A 16,999-nucleotide genomic window follows, 5' to 3' on the forward strand; every position below is an offset into this window, starting at 1 on the left:
ATCTGTGTCTCCAGGTTAGGCCATTGGTTCTTTACTTCCTCAACTACAATTGCAATAAAAAGTATATGCTTGTAATAACTTATACTGCACGAAATCCACGTGTTTATGTATGCTATCAGTTCAAAATGTCATGTTTTACAATACATATCATTCAATTAGTTTTTCCATTTTGTTCAGGGAACTGAAAGAATCTACGTGTCTTCACAGCCATTTTTCATTGGTCAATGTCATTTTTAACACACATCAAATCGGATCAAATCGAACTTGTTTCGATTCCAAAATTGACGCATCACCGTCATTCGACAATTCCAGACTCTGTGTGCAAGGTACAATAGGGAATGCACACGATAGTTTCTTTCTGTTTAGACGCACGTTAAATTTGGATGCATTGTCGGATCCAGTGAGTCTTAAAACACATAAAGCAATAATAATACAGCACCTGTTAATAGAAAGGTTGACATAGTTGCTTGAAAAAAGAAATGAAGAGTCTTTAGTGCCGAAATACCCATCCCTGACAGTGCAGGTCAACAGGCTTAACCAGCTTCTCTTTAAAACCAGGAAAACCAAGCTGTTTGTTTAGAGATGACCCATCTCTGATACAATGCAGGAAGAAGAAACATCCTCAGTTTTTTAAAGGGGTTTGTTTTGGTTTAACTAGTGCAAACCTAATGAAGTCAGCGTGGATACAATTTCAGTTGGAATGACTTCCTTTAAACATGCTTTGATATTTTTATTTACCACTGTATCTCCACTGGTAATTAAAGTTATTAATACACATTTTTAGGCATAGGTAAGGGAGTACTTGTTGTGAAGAGCTCATCGCGTGTGTTACAAACTTAAAAATCTATAAGAAAAGCTGACATTGCAAAATGAGTTGGTCAGTTTATTAGATGAGAAAAGACTCCCATATGCAAAGCATTACGCCAAACAACACCCCTACTGTTTAGCACTGTTATGACTGATAACCCCAAGAGACTTGTACCAGACTGCTGTTTCTTTAAACAGCCCTGTTCATCATCTTGAATAACTAATGCTGTACCGTCATATGCAAACACTGTTGCCATGCTCTACAAACAAGGCATCATTCTGTCTCAACAAACAAAAAAAACCAACCATGTATGGAGTTTGTCTTAAATGCAACAGATCAATTCTTGCCTGTATATTCCCTAAATAACAAGTATACAAGCCCTGTCCTCTTGAATTGTATGACTGTGCCTTCAATTACCGTCCGTTTTTTTCCAGTTCTCTGTTCTGTAATTACAACATTCACTGTATCTTACACTGATATTACATTAATGTGCTGGGCATGCAGAACCTAAATACGAATTCAATTGAGGCTAAACATCTTAAGAGACCCTTCCACGTGATAATGCTAAAAATATAATATTGAGCTTCGAACAAATAATGGTAAGCTTAATTATTATTATTTTATTGGTAAATATAATCTGTTTCTGTATAATAAATTAATACAATAGATGATGCATTATTATTTATTTCTTAGCAGACACCCTTATCCAGGGCGACTTACAATTGTTACAAGAAATCACATTATACATTATTTCACATACAATTACCCATTTATAAAGTTGGGTTTTTACTGGAGCAATCTAGGTAAAGTACCTTGCTCAAGGGTACAACAGCAGTGTCCCCCACTGGGGATTGAACCCACAACCCTCCGGTCAAGAGTCCTAACCACTACTCCACACTGCCTCTTATTATCAGGAAAGTATATATATATATTCTTCACTTTAGGTAAACAAAATCTGAAATTAATATTTACTGCAGGAAATAAATATTGTTAACTGAAGCCAACTGTGGCATATGCATTATTAATACTGACCTCTGGAAGTGTGTGCAAAGTACATATGCTGTTAAAATGAAGCCCTGTCTTAAAGATGTACTGTATTTGCTTGATATAGCGCCCAGGCATTTATTTTCTCAGTCTTCTCTTTACCTGGGCAGTTATTTGGATAAGAGCGTCTATTGGAAAGTAGGCGCTAATATATTCAAAGGATCCCACAGCAGCCTACACGACTGAGATACAGTGTCTGTCAAATTATTCACTCAAATCTTTTACAGTGGTTGAATCCTGATCTCCACATTGTAATTCCTAAAACGAAATGCTTTGTCCAGCGGCTCAGACAATCCTCACATGCAGGTTTCACATTTGATCTCATGGGTATCAAATGCTGTGAATGTTTCATTTGTTGAATCAAGTGTTGAATTTAAATCAAGGGAAGCAATGTTAAAACTTTACAATGCATTAGTAAGACCTTACCTAGAATAGAGCTTAGGGAGTCACCTATCTGCTGTTCAGTCTATTTTTTCCTTAAACAATGCAACTTGTCAGTACATTTCAGTGAAAAAACCTATGATGTCAGGGCCAATGCACACCAGAGCGAAAACAGATAAATAAACTTATTGATTTATATTAACTCACACCACAGGTGACGCTTAGAACGCAAAATCTTAGTTCTGTATATAGGCTTTTGTTTTGCAATTGAATGAATGACCAACTAAATTCAATCATAATATGTGTTCCAAAAATACCAAAATCAAAAAGTAGATCTCGCCTACTGAAATGCCAGAAGTACAGTTTTTCATATACAGCCACTGGCGACAAGCCATATATTATATTGCGCACTGTACTTAGCAGAAAAATCCCTACCATTAAGTACAGACTAGTTTTATACAGGTAACCTCTGTACGATTTAAATCCCTTTTTTCTTCATGAAAACATGACTGGATGGCCAGTGAGAAACAGCATTCACACTGTGAAGCTAAATGGTTTTAAAATCTGCATCTTTTTTTGCCATGCACTTAACTATAAACCTCCTATATAGTGCATACATTCTGTTGTGTTTAATGTAGTGATTTTACCAGTGCTGCTGCGGAAGGGACATGGTTACTGGGTAGTTGAAACCATCAGGGTGAGTTGCACTTAGCATAGGTGACTGTAAATAAGCATACGCTTTACTAAAGGTGGAAATCATGAAATAATGACATGGAATCATAATTTTATCTAGCGTCTAGCGAAAACACTTAAACACATTTTACAATTAACGTGTTTCTTTATGTTTTAATTCAGAAACTGCACTGTTGTACATGTTCATTACAATATTAGCAAACCTCATCCTTACAAGTTTATTGTAGATGTTGGCTGATGACATAGTTTATATTAAAGTGAAGACAGAGCACAGTGGTGTAAAGAAACATTGGAGTTAAAATGCTTAAAACCCAACCGTCTTTTTAAAAGCTACCACAGCACTAAAACAGAGTAATTTCCCTGACAGTTGTCGTATTGAGATTTCTGTCTTATACACACTGACTTGTAAGTAACATGATATTTTAAGATTTTGAAAAAATGAATGGGGGGGGGTGCTTTGGCTGCTAACATGAATAAGGGTGGACAGCTGAGGCACTACATTGAGCATATAGTGATGAAATAAATTCAGTGATATACACACTTCTACAAATAAAGACAGCAGCAACTGTACAAATAAAGACAACAGTTACTCTTCAATAATTTCTCTTAGGATGCCTGCATATATAACTGTTTTCATCAAACAATTTCAAGCTGCCAGGTTTTGCAAATCAGAATTCACAAAAGCCACTTTGCTATACTTCAGCAACTCTGGTTTGAGGCCAAAGCTGAAGGCGTTACTATGCAAAGTAATATAAATGCCTACAACCTGTCTTTCTGATATGTAATGAAAATATTATTAACTGACAATATAATATTAGTCTCATGGGTTATATCGCTAGACTAGATATGGCATTTCTGGATATACTGCACTGATTTATGACCATAACTCCATAGTTGTGTGATCCTATATATAAGTAATTGATCAACACTATTTTCAGTTCCCAATAAGTCAGAGGTATCTATTCCGAGTTTTAGCTAAAGTGCTTTTACTTTCATATCAAACTAAATTGATACTATACAGTAGCTGTGACCCACTCACTTGAAGAAGTTAGTTGACTTCCATCACTTTTACAAGTCTTTCTCTCTTAATAAACACCCTCTTCATACAAAAGGAAAAACCCATTAGAAACAACGTAGAAGCCACTGACATCCCGAGTCCTTGTGCGCAGGTGGTGGAGAGGCCTTGGAATAAGCTCTGCACATAATCCAGTAGTAGTCATGTCTGCTGTTCCCACTCTCATTATTAAAAATAATACTAGAACAAACGAACACAAGAGCCTCTTAAAACACAACCAGCGTTTGATATCCACCTCTTGAGGTTGGACACACACCTGATGGGGCCTCAGAGACTTGATTTATTTGAAGATGGCTGATCTTGACAAGTGCCCCTTGCTTGCAAGACAAAAAAAAGGAAAGCTAACCTACCAGATCTTATTGAGATAAAGCGTATTGTACAGTCTTCGAGGATTAGAGAGTATGATTCAGCAGTGGCCTCAACCTTTGATGCTGAGCACAAGGGGCCTCAGAAACAGATGGTCACCTCTTCAGCCTAAATGAAAAAGGTCCCAGAAGCTGTGGCGATCAAACTGCAAGAGTTTATCAGCATTAATATGTTTCCTCTTCAGCATTTGTTGCCCTATTCCACAACAGCCAACACACAACATTTGACAACAATAACCTCTTGTGAATTGTACCTATGGTCGTAGGAATATACTGTGTCATTTATGGCCTAATCCTTATGGACATGGAAGTACATCAATCATGTTGCCATTCTAGGATCAGTTCCAATTACTACAATTAATTGAGTTAATTATTTTAGAAAACATTTTCTCCATCTCTGCCTTATACAGTGAATATTTTATTCAAGGATTATTATATTTATTTGACTATAACCTGAAGACAGATTTGTCTCACAGCCTTTTCATAGATGCTCTGAAAATGTCAGGTCCCTGAAGCTTTTGTGCACCCCAGTAAATGAACATTTTAAAAGAAAACAAAACATGACACAGTTATTTAGAATGGTGATATTTTAATCTTAATATTCTCATCTAAAAATCATACATAAATACCTACTATACATTCATGCATACATACACACCTACATATATAGATACATACACACATACATACATACATACTGTACATGTCCACAGATCTAGCTATTCACACATCCATATATATCAGTTCAACATAGCCAGTTATAATTCACTATATTAATTAAGTATTTTCAAAACCATGGCTACCTGCACAGGCAATACTGGCTTTGCATCAGACGATGAGGCTGGGCTGACGACATGTGAGAATAGTTGTGCTGGGATGACCCAGTATCTTCAGTGGTGGCAGGTTTAATAGACAAGAGGAACAGTGGGTTAGAACCCCGCCCCCTTCATATTTATTTTTCATGTAATTGTTAAATAATAAGTTGATAGTTTAAAGAACTAAAGAAAATAACTTCTGTAACCTTGGTTATAGCTTTACCTAATTGTATAGCACACCACTTATAAGGCTGTACAATTCATATAGCTGACAAAGAAGAAAATATTCCTTTTGAAACCTACACACATTTATTCATCAAGCATATATACATGCACTGCCTTGACAGTCCACAACTATTTATCTACCAAAGCTTTTATTATACACCTAGCTCTCCTGTTTAATCACTCTCCAAAGGAAAAGAGGGAGAAAACAATGAATACGGCACTTTCATAATGATTGAAACTATGGCTTAATTAATTGTTCATCGCAACCTACCATTCGCTTTTAATGGCCTTTGAGAGATATACAACCAAACAATGACCAGCAGGGGAAAAGGCTTTTCTGCTGGGTACATCTGTAAAGCTCAATGCATGTTCTCTCTCTCTCTCTCTCTCTCTCTCTCTCTCTCTCTCGCTCTTTCACTCTCTCGCTCTCTCTCTCTCTCTCTCTCTCTCTCTCTCTCTCTCAAGAAGCTGCAGGTCCTTTGTTTACACATTTCATTTTAACAGCGCAGAGATAATGTGTGGACCCGGTAACCATTCTAATGTCTAACTGTAACCTTCACTAATGGAGTCTCTAGAGCTCACACAGCCTCCCTCTCTGCCCAACATGATTCAATATTGCTCATTGTTGCCTAGCCTTCCACGCCCACCCCCGACACCCAACACCCCACATCTAAACTATTAGGTAGTGGGATCGTGAAATGGGATGCAGGGCGTGTGTAATTTTTTTATTAAAACCTAAACATTAGCGAAGGGTTTTCTGGGGAATGGGATGGCAATTAATTTTTCTTTTTAGCTGCATTCAGTAGTTTGTTTAATATGTGCTGCTAATTCTCAAACAACACATATCTCTTTTATTATGGCCCAGACCAAGAAAAATGCACCTATGGTATGTTTCTTTAGGGAAGTGGTTTAGCTACTCTTTCATACAATTATAAGATTTTTATTTTTTTGCCAAATCGACAATTAATATCGACGTTTATTTTACAAAGAATTTACCGTTATTTTTTTTCAATCTTCATTTTTCAATTCAAGCAGGAATGGGTGAAATCGACCTTTATGCTTTAAAAAAACCAAAAAAAACTTTTTATGCCATTGAAAAACTTCTCATTTAGCGAAACCCCTTTATCATACTCAACATGTAACAAAACCATGGTTACCAACATTCTAATTGAAATAACGTTTGGTCACAGCTGAGCTATACACTTAAAAATTGTCTCAAAAAAACTGTAGTAAATGCAGCATATAAAAGTGTATTACACAGGCCTTTATAGCACAAATTTACGAACAAAACATTAGATAGCTGAACAGAACTAACTTGCACTTATTATTCAGAGTCTGAGCTCCCCCTCTCCTGCTTCAGCACAGCTGGACTTGGAGTCACTGGAAGGCAAGGCAGACGGGCCCACTTCATCCTGCCACGGAGACTTCAACCGTCGGCCAGGGTATTGTGCACAATATTCATTAAGTGTTTTTCTCTTGCACCCCATTTTCAAATCAAACTAGTAACTGTCACCGTATACCTAAAGCAAAAGCTTACGTACACCTTAACCCGCTAATTTCAAAGTAGGTGCTTTGAATGACAGGCACTGTAGCTGGCAAATGAGAGCATTCTAGCACTGCTTCAGTCAATGAGATCTGTCAGAACAGGGTAAAACTACAGTATTAACAGACCACTGAGATGACTGACAGCGACCCCCAGCCATTCAGAGCAGAACGGAGACGGGACAGACAGCAAGTATTAAAACTACACAAACTATAGATGATTTTTAAATGATTACTTTTGGTAAGTGGTTTTAGCGACGTTTATCGTATATAAATCTATTTCAGTCAAACTCATATTTTTGGGGAATTCGACGTTTAACGAACTTTACTGATTAATATTGAAAAGTAGCAAGCCTAGTTATAAGTGCTGATGCCACTTAGCGTTGAATTCATGAACATGAAGATGAAAAACAGCATTCAAATAACTGGGTATTTTAAATAGTGGTGGGAAAACCAAGAAGCCTTTTTTGTTCCTTGTATGTAATGTGAACATGTCTAAGAAATTGGTGAAAGGAGCTCAGAGATACTGTATCTGTGCCACTTCAAACTCACTGTGTTCCAGACAAGAGCTCAAAATAAATGAGCATGTTCCAAATGTATTTTCAACTGAAAAGTAGCTCATTAAGTGCGCTGAGCAGTCTTTGCAGCTATACCGTTTGTTTATTTGTCCCTTGAGTGCAGAATGAAACTATCTTTCAATATCCTTCTTGACATTCGCCAGATATTTATAAAGCAACAATTAACTAAATATTTAATATCTAGGATACATGTTCATGTTTTTTCATTCTTTTATTCTTTTGACCTGCCAACATCAATTGGGTGTTACTGTACCTTATTGAGGATTTGAACGGGGGGGGGGGGGGGTCGGGTCGAGTAGCAAAAACTACACATAATATATATATATATATATATATATATATATATATATATATATATATATATATATATATATATATATTTGTTTATAATTATTTGACATAATGTAGCTGAGCCTACTCACTAAAGTCACTAAAACATGAAAGAATAAGATAGCAATCTTCTAGTACCTCGCATTAAAAACGTAAATTGTTACTGCACAATTGGACTTGTAATAAATATGCAAAGCGCTGCAGACAATGGTACAACCAGTTCATGCTATCTCTCTTCAAACAAAAGATGTGACTTTGCCACAGTCTCATTACAGAAATGTGTTATTCACAAATGAAAAACTCTGATGAGGAGATAAAGGTGTGTTACTGGACACATCCAAATGATCTCTGTTATGCTCTCTTTAGTGTCCCTCTTATCTCTTCAGGAATATATTGGTGGACATGGAATTCTGTATGACTTATGCCTTCAATAACCCTTACATAATTGCTTGCATAACAACAAAAATTATGTACACTGCTCAGATACACAACAATGAACTGTGGATTACAGGCAAGAATCCACTAAGTTGTGTGTGGCTAGATAAGGAGAGCCTCATAGGTGAGTGGGTGAAGCGTGCCTTCCACCATAAGGAGGATTACTTTAGTAATCCACTACTCACAATTAATGACTCCTACTTATCCCACATGGCTGGGAGGGGAGGTCTTACTCCTCAAAGCTGTATGGTAAAAACAGACACTAATCATTTTTGAGTGTACGGTGGTATAGCACAGGTGGTTATAACATTGTTTACCTGTCACCTAAAGCTCAGAAGACAAATGCGTGGGAAATATTACCTGCTGGCAAATAACCCACAGGGAATGATCAATTTATTATTGTGGATTTTAACCCTTTCTCTCATATATTACCAACTCAAAATGACAACCTCAGAAGAAGTTACTTCTGATGGCTTCAAATATTCATTCTAACCCCTGTATATATATGTACACACACACACACACACACAGTTGCAGGCAAAAGTATTTGGGCAGTTAAAAAAATGAGAAAAACCACAAAGAAAGTGATTTCTACAACTTCTAATTGTTCTATTGAAATATATACATTAAAGTAGAGATTCAGCTTTATAATAAAACACATTTATAATTTAAGATGCCAGGAACTGGTTTCAAAATACAAAAAAAGACTGCAAGCTGTAAAGGAAGCAAAAGGTGGGCATTCAAAATACTAATGTAAGGGTGCCCAAATACTTTTGTCAAAGTATGAAGTTAGTTTTTGCATGTTCTTTTTCATTGTATGTATGTTATGAATAATCTGTTGTTTTATTATGAAGCTGAATCTCTACTTTAATTTATATCTTTCAATAGAACAATTGGAATTATAGAATTCACTTTCTTTATTGTTGTTCAATTTTTTTAACTGCACGAATACTTTTATCTGCGACTGTATATTGTTCCTGAACTTACCCTCAGGCTCGTTTTTGATAAGCTCCTCCATTTTCCTCTGTTTCAGTGTGTCCACCACATCGGCCAGGCTGCCCTTGCGTCTCTCTGGGGTCCCCAGAGCCATGCTGGAGCCCGAGTCGCTGCCCTGACGAGCCCCGTCTTCTGTCTTAGTCGGTGAGGTAGATGAGTTTTGCTGCGCATATGGACTCAGAGACGGACCCTTTATGCCATCTTGTTCCTAAAGACAAAGCAAAGAATTGTCAGTCCAACACTTAGTTGTTAGCGTGCTGACATTAAAAAGATATATAATTGATAACAAAAATAGTTAATTATATTTGAGTAGTAGTGACACGATTATTTTAAATTATCGTATGTTATATTCTTAACATAGACCGATGATGATTACTGCAGAAGATAGTTGATGTTTTACGGAACGCTCTGTGATCATTTTTTATGAGCTGAGATTTATGTTAAATGGCTGTTAATACAGCTGTTCATAAATGCTGGAAATCCATACCTCAGCAAAGCTGGCATATTCACAACTAATAGTATAACAATATAAATACACCTGCTTTCATAAAACAACCCAAACGTATTTTGGGAACAATTGACCTTGGTAGACCAATGCCTACACAACACCAGGCTAATTTTCACTTCTTCAGAAAAATAACCTGTAGCTGTGTGTAACAATAACCAAGTGGCCTTCCAGTCTGAAGTGGGAAATTGCTTCTGAAGGCTTATTGATTGCTAATTCTGCAATTGAAAGTGTAATATCGTCTGACTTGGCTGAAAAAGTGTTAACCTTTCGCTGCAACAGACAATAAAAACTAAAGTATCTGTATGAATGTATTTAATCAAACATACAGTTTAGATATATAAATCACGAGAGATACTGTACTTTATTACTTGGTATAAGCAGCAAGGAGTTCACCCTCCTTTCCTTGGCAACTGGCTCTCTTCCAAAGCAGAGATATATTTTGTAAGGTTTAATTACAGAACATGTCAGATATTTGCAGATGAGGCCAATGGTCTTCCTTTGTTAATCTTAGTTAAGCTTTACATAATCTAGTCCTATTATCTAATACAGCACATAAGTGATTGACAGGAAAAGTCACATCACTAGACAAAGGAATTATCCAGCCTGAGCAGGCTGCCGTTTCAGTTAGGAGTAGAACGGATCCATACAGTACAGGGGCTTAAGACTCAGCACCTTCAGAAAACAAGACCTGTTTTTCCAATGCAACCTACTGTACATTGACAACACATACATTTAGGCATGTTATTTTTTTCTTCTGATTCCTAATATTTTAAAATGGATCTTTATGGATCCTAATGTTTATCTATCTATCTATCTATCTATCTATCTATCTATCTATCTATCTATCTATATATATATATATATATAGAGAGAGAGAGAGAGAGAGAGAGGGAGAGAGGGAGAGAGAGAGAGAGAGAGAGTTATAGAGGCCAGTTTCCATGTAGAAGGATCAATGAATGTAGAAACCATCAGAACAATGGTGAAAAGCATTAGGAACATTTATCACAGAGGGTGATATCAATCACATTGCAAACCAGATACTAGAAGTTGTAGAATTCCAGATTGTAATGAAACAGAGGGCAGCTGCCCTGTGGAGACACTTCTTCATATGAAATGCTGTGATTTTTTAAAAGAAACATACTATGTAAAAGCTCAAGTTGTTTTTCTCTCAACATTTTCACTTGGCTGTGTCATTTTTGTTTTTCTCTAAAACATTCATTTAATTTTTAGCTCTGTCATTCATGGATTCTGAGCCTTGTCCTTTGACCCGTCTCCAGGATACCATCTTCATGGTTTAATCTGTGTTATAATCCCTTAGTTAAAAGAGAGATTAAAAAATAAATAGAATTAGCAGTTAAGATTGAAATTTGGCATTGAGAATTACATTTTTTGGCCTCGTGTGACAAACAAACTGCCAAAGTAAAATAATATGGAAAACAAATGTCCTAGGGTATTTCATATCAAAACTTGGTTGAAAGGACCAGCACTTGCAACTGCACTGATCATAACAACAATAGTGTGCTTTTTTTTGTAAAGCTCTGACATTAACTGTGCGTGTATTTAAAAAATCATGTCACACCTGTCATATCGCATTTCTTTAATCCATAGCCTACTTAAAAAGAAACACTTTATTTCTGAAAACTGTCTTTAAAAAAAAAGCACAAAAAAACCCCAACTATTCCTGTGCTCATATTCCCAGGCACTGTCACAACTGGAGTTCATAACAAAGGTGCTTACTCAACCCTGTTTAAACAACATGGTGCTTTAAATACGGTTAAATTAATTAATGAACTGTTTGCACGGATTCAAATGCTAAGATTATAACTCCCTAAGCCAACTAGCTTGACTCCTTTACCAGGGTTTAGCATTGTACAAGTACATTTGGGGTGTCACCTCAGCAGAAAGATGGGGACTACAGCACAAAGAATATAAACCCCCAACGAAATCTAACCTCACACCACAGGGAATTCACAAAACACTTTACATTACCAGCATCAAATGCCAGTGATTCCTGTATTTGAAGGCAGCATTAGAGACTGGAAATAACTTGTATCCCCTACAATACTGTAGCTGACAAGCAGGTGCAGGTGGAAAGCTGTATTTGACATTTACACCCAACTACTGTTTACAAAAATAACTATATAATAGCCATTTCCGCAGCTGAGTATTCATATGCATGTGTATTGCATGTATGAATTTTGATGAGCACTACTAAGAGTGTAGGTGGTTCTGCTTTTAGTTTGCAAATGTCAATTCTATTCTAAATCACTCCTAACAAGGTAAATTAACTATACTCTGTAAAGTGTTTTACTTTATCGTTTTAAAGCTTAAGCATGGAAATAGAATTGAACCATTTAAAAGCATATATCTGACTAGTGCACATTCAGATATACCAAATAGTTAATGAGGGCCCCGGTAAACAATTAGGTGCCTATAATGAATATTTAAATTTTTTAAAAAAAGATGTCACTGTTGACTCTAAAAAGAACACTTGTGCTGTCATTTTAAGCCATTTCTGACAGGTACTGGCAAATACTGTAAGTAAATCCTTTAAGTAAATAATAGCTAAAAAATAGATTTTGTCAGCTTTTGATTTTAAGCCTATGAGGGCATGAAGCTTGGGGATGTAGATCAGAGGGTATACCTGAGAACAGCCAGGCAGAATATAAAGGAGTAAAGCATTTGGTTCTCTTTGCAAGGGAACATACACTAAAAGTGTAAATAATATTAATAATACTGATAATAATACAAAAAGAAGTTGTAAACAAAAAAACTTCAGTTTATTAATAATGGTTTTAGTTAGACCAATTTTCAGAACAGTCCAAAGCACCTTTGATCATTCTTCCATAGTCCAATTTCTGTGTTCTTGTGCATATTTTAGCCTTTTAGTCTTGTTCCCCTTTCTTAACAGAGGTATTCTTATTGCAACACATCCTTTAAGTCCTGATTTCAAGAGTGACTTTCGCACTGTTGATTTGATGGACAACGACACCTGTGCCTTCTGCTTATCAATTCAACGCTTGTCTTCTTTCTATTCCTTAAGGATATTATCTTCAAGTATTGCTCATCCTTGTTAGACAGCTTTTTGGGTCTTCCAGTCCTGGGTTTGTCAATTACAGATGATGTTTCTCTGTACTTGTTGATTATGCTTTGGATGCCACACCTTGAAAATCGAGTGGTGTGAGTTATTTCACTCAATGTTTTTCCTTCTTTATGCAAGTCAATGTTGTTATAATAGTAGAAAGTCAATGTTGTTATAATAGTAGAAAACACTAGTGGAGGCTTTGAGTAAATTGTTGATGCTCATAATGCATCAGAGTAGAAAAATGCAACATGTCTAAGACTTTTGCACAGCAGTGTATATATATATATATATATATATATATATATATATATATATATATATATATATATATATATATATATATATATATAATTGCAATGATAATAATTAAGGTCAACAATATTTAATTGTGAAGAAACCTTTACCCAGTATATAACTATCCAATATGAACCAATTTTGTTGATTTCCACATGTCCTACATAGAGATTAATAAAGTATTTTTCAAATAATAGCGAGTATGACAAGTCTTCTTAACAAATCTATCTAATCTATCAAGGTTGTGTTTCATCCTTTAAGCAAATGAAATGGTACAAATTATACATGGAATGGGTGGATAAGGCACATAGAAAAAACTTCTCTCGATTCATTACTTTACATGCTGGCATTCAATACTCATTAATCAGACAACAAAGGATTAATTAACACCTAGCCATTATCACCTGTATGTAAAATCCTCCCCCTGTTCTAAATGCAGCAGCCTTTACTCTAAAACTCTAGGGGCCATGAAAGGAGAAAAGAAGAAGAAAAAAACAGACGAGAGATATTTAAATACCATCCCTTTTCTCTCTTAGTAGCAATTTCCACAGATGAAGAGGTCACCACTGTATAACTGTGTGGCACCGTGTTAATTTAGTATGACAAGATAAAGCAGTAATCTCTGCTTGCGAGAGGCTGTAAGCCACCCGCTATCCAGGGACACGCTCAAGTCGATTTACACTGTATATCACTTTATACAATTGCCGTGACAAAGCCCCTCTGAGTTTTCACATGTAAATCTCTCTCTCACTCAACTTTGATGCCAGTCAGAGGGGATCGGATTGGAGCTAAAGCCTTTGCAAACGTAACATCTTACACATGGCAACCAGCTTCGCAATCCACCCCAAAAGAAGCTTAGAACTTAATAATCCACTGATTCTACTTTCATATCGGCTTGCCTTTTATTTTTCAAACAGTCTGTCCATTTTAGTTGTCATCCAAATGATTAAAGAGACATTTTGTGTTTGGCGAGTTGCGTTTTTAGTTCTATTTTTTAAAAAAAACTAATTTTCTTATTACATTTTTCTCATTAGATTTTTCTTTAAAATAAATAAATGCCAAATACGACCTGATCTGAACGCTGCTACATGCATGAAACTTGATTTCATTTGTCAATACATGGCTTTGATCTTATCTTACCGACACTGTACTCGTTTTCGAAAACAAAACAGAACTAAGACATTTTGAACTTGGGAAAAGTCTGAAATCAAATGGTCCTGTTTTACACTAAACCAGTAACTGTATTTTAGCAAGGAAATCTATTGAACATTAGATTTCACCCATTACTTTTACTTTGACAAAAACTTTATGAGGATAAATAGAACTCCTGAGAACCCACGAGCAAGAACACTTACAGAAACAGCTGCATCTAGTTTCCAACACCAGTTCTCATTTTATTTTTCGATGGCAAAATCAGATTCTTTTAAGCAAACAGAAAAGGGAAACGGCATATTTTTCGGTTAATGTTTCCGTAATGTAGAGCAAAGTTTCAACGAGTTAACAGAAGTACAGACCTGACATATCTCCTAAATCAACACCCAGAAGCACAAAAGTTACACAGGTCAGGGACAGCATATTTTATGTAGCGCAGTAAATGACTTACCCAACCAGCTGATATCTCACGATAGTTTATATGACTTAAATTTGCAAAGTAGTAATAAAAGGTAACCAGTTCAGGATGCTGTATTTTAAGAGTTGTTTTTCATTGAGCTAAATGTTCTCATTAATGTAGTTTTACACTTCAGTTAGATAGCACCTGTAACATAATAACTTGGTCTTTCAGTGGTAAAAGGAGAACAACATTATATGACACATTAACCTATAGATTAAAAAGGGTCCCATTATTAGAGTACACATGTCCACTTTGTAACCTGTACAATGTGCTTTCATCTATAGAGTAGTGTATATTGGATCGTCTGATATAAAAAAAAAAATCCTCAAATCACAAGTTGTAGACAAGAAACATAATACCGTAATAAATGTCTTGGAGAACACATCAATTAAAGTGTTAGAGCTTCTTAGATTAATTGGGGAATACATTATATTAATAAGAGTGCTGTTTCTTATTGAATACTGAATGCATACTTTTTAACAATTTCTTCAATAGTTTTCATGGGGTCAGGAGGAAAAAATTATAGAATTAAGAATAAACGGTTGATAACTATTAAATTGTTATGAACAACCATGGGTATACTTTCCCTTTACCTTTCACATTTCCCAAATGATCTGAAACAAATTGGGATAGGTCATGAATCACCATATAAATCTTGAAATAACTCAAATGAGGTTATGAAGAAGTTACATGTAGCCCTATACAAACACTGCACAACATTACCTGTGGTAACTTGTTTTATTTTGTAACTTTCTGCTTTTTGCCTCAGGACCTTCTCAAAAAAGAGGCATCTGTGTGTAATTATCCCATCTATCGCACTTTAGAAACATACTGTATGAAAAACTCCTACCATTGAGTTGTGGAGAGAAGTGGGACTGTCAAGGCCGAAATTTTCCCTGGTCAAAGAGTTTACAGACTGAAACTCCTCCGACTGAAGCTTGCTGGAATAACTGGAGTTCAGGGGTAGGTGAATGACAGGGAGCCCATCACTCTCCTTATCTTCCAATTTCTGTCTGCTTGTCGTCATGACTACCTCTCCATCTGTTCCCCCATATGGAGAGGCTGGTCGCTTGGAAGACATCCTGGAAACAACAAAAAAAAAAGATAGAAACAGAGTGAGTATGAAACATCCACAGAAGTCTTTCATTGTGCCCATTGCATTTTTGTGCCATTGTTGTAGACAGGGCTTTGTGTATTAGCTGACACTGTCTAGGAACCCATCCAAATACCACTGGTGAACCAGCATGGCAGAAAGACAGGCAAGCAGGCATCAGCAAAGGCAAATCGGTTTAAATTCTGATATAGCAGTTTCTTCATTCAGTTGGGTCATACAACATTTTACTTGTATAACATTTGAAACATTTGTTTATTTGATGCAACTATATATATCCATATTTTTTCCAGTATGGCATAACACTTTCTAATAAAACTGATACCAACCATTATGAGCATGGAATTCATATTAGCCTCAACTCATTTTGTTCAGCTTTTTGTTAAATATGGATTTGCCTGGAGCAAGGTGTTGTTCTTTGGTCTAATCAATACAGATATTGCCTCACAATAAAAATATATATTTCTTAAATTATAAGGTTCACAAATATATTTAAAAAAAATTAAAAATAAACAGAACTACAAATTTCTACTAAAGCAACTGTCCTCACACTTGAAACCCAAATTAGGTTTTTAAAATGAAAAGAAAAAAAAATTCTGTAGAAAAAACAAAAAAATTAGCTATTATTTGTTTTAATGGTCTTATTACAAGGTTAGCAATACAGGGAAGGACATTTGGTAAATGAAATACACTGAGAATAAAGGCATATCGTAACACTCTTCAAATGAAATGCCCAAGATACTCAAATAAAAGGTATGAACAAAGAATAAAATATTGATCTCTTGTCCCATCATAAAAGAAAGGTCTTTGTCTGTATTGCACACAGTTAGATTTTACCTCAAATAGTTTTCTTCCCATTTCCCATTAAAATGTTGAATTAAGTTGTAGTAAAAGGTTTTAATAATTTTTTCCTGGCAATTATAGGTAATTGTATAAGAACTTCTCAGCCTTGAATCTATTGTCACCACCACCCTTTGAAAATGTGTATGTTTCTTATAAAAGCATATGCAAAACAATGAAACCACCTTGGAGTATTATGCAAATCCCTCACACAGCTAAAGCTTTGAGAGAGAAAAGTCTAAGAGAGTGAAAAAAACAGCAA

The 16,999-nt window shown here is 35.7% G+C and overlaps 1 protein-coding gene across 9 annotated transcripts in view; it reads right to left on the bottom strand.

Moving 5' to 3' along the window:
- The window catches only part of LOC117419822 (transcription factor SOX-5-like), a 231,395-nt gene that overhangs the window by 70,553 nt on the left and 143,843 nt on the right, over positions 1–16,999 (bottom strand). For all 9 annotated transcript variants that reach the window (XM_034033046.3, XM_058986152.1, XM_058986153.1 and 6 more), the window contains 2 exons: positions 15,637–15,868; positions 9,279–9,495 (listed from right to left, as the gene is read on the bottom strand). In XM_034033046.3, coding sequence (XP_033888937.1) covers positions 9,279–9,495; positions 15,637–15,868 — 449 coding nt within the window. The remainder of the gene's footprint in view (positions 1–9,278; positions 9,496–15,636; positions 15,869–16,999) is intronic.

The sequence above is a fragment of the Acipenser ruthenus genome, chromosome 14 (genome assembly GCF_902713425.1).
Source record: "Acipenser ruthenus chromosome 14, fAciRut3.2 maternal haplotype, whole genome shotgun sequence".
Lineage (NCBI taxonomy): Eukaryota > Metazoa > Chordata > Actinopteri > Acipenseriformes > Acipenseridae > Acipenser > Acipenser ruthenus.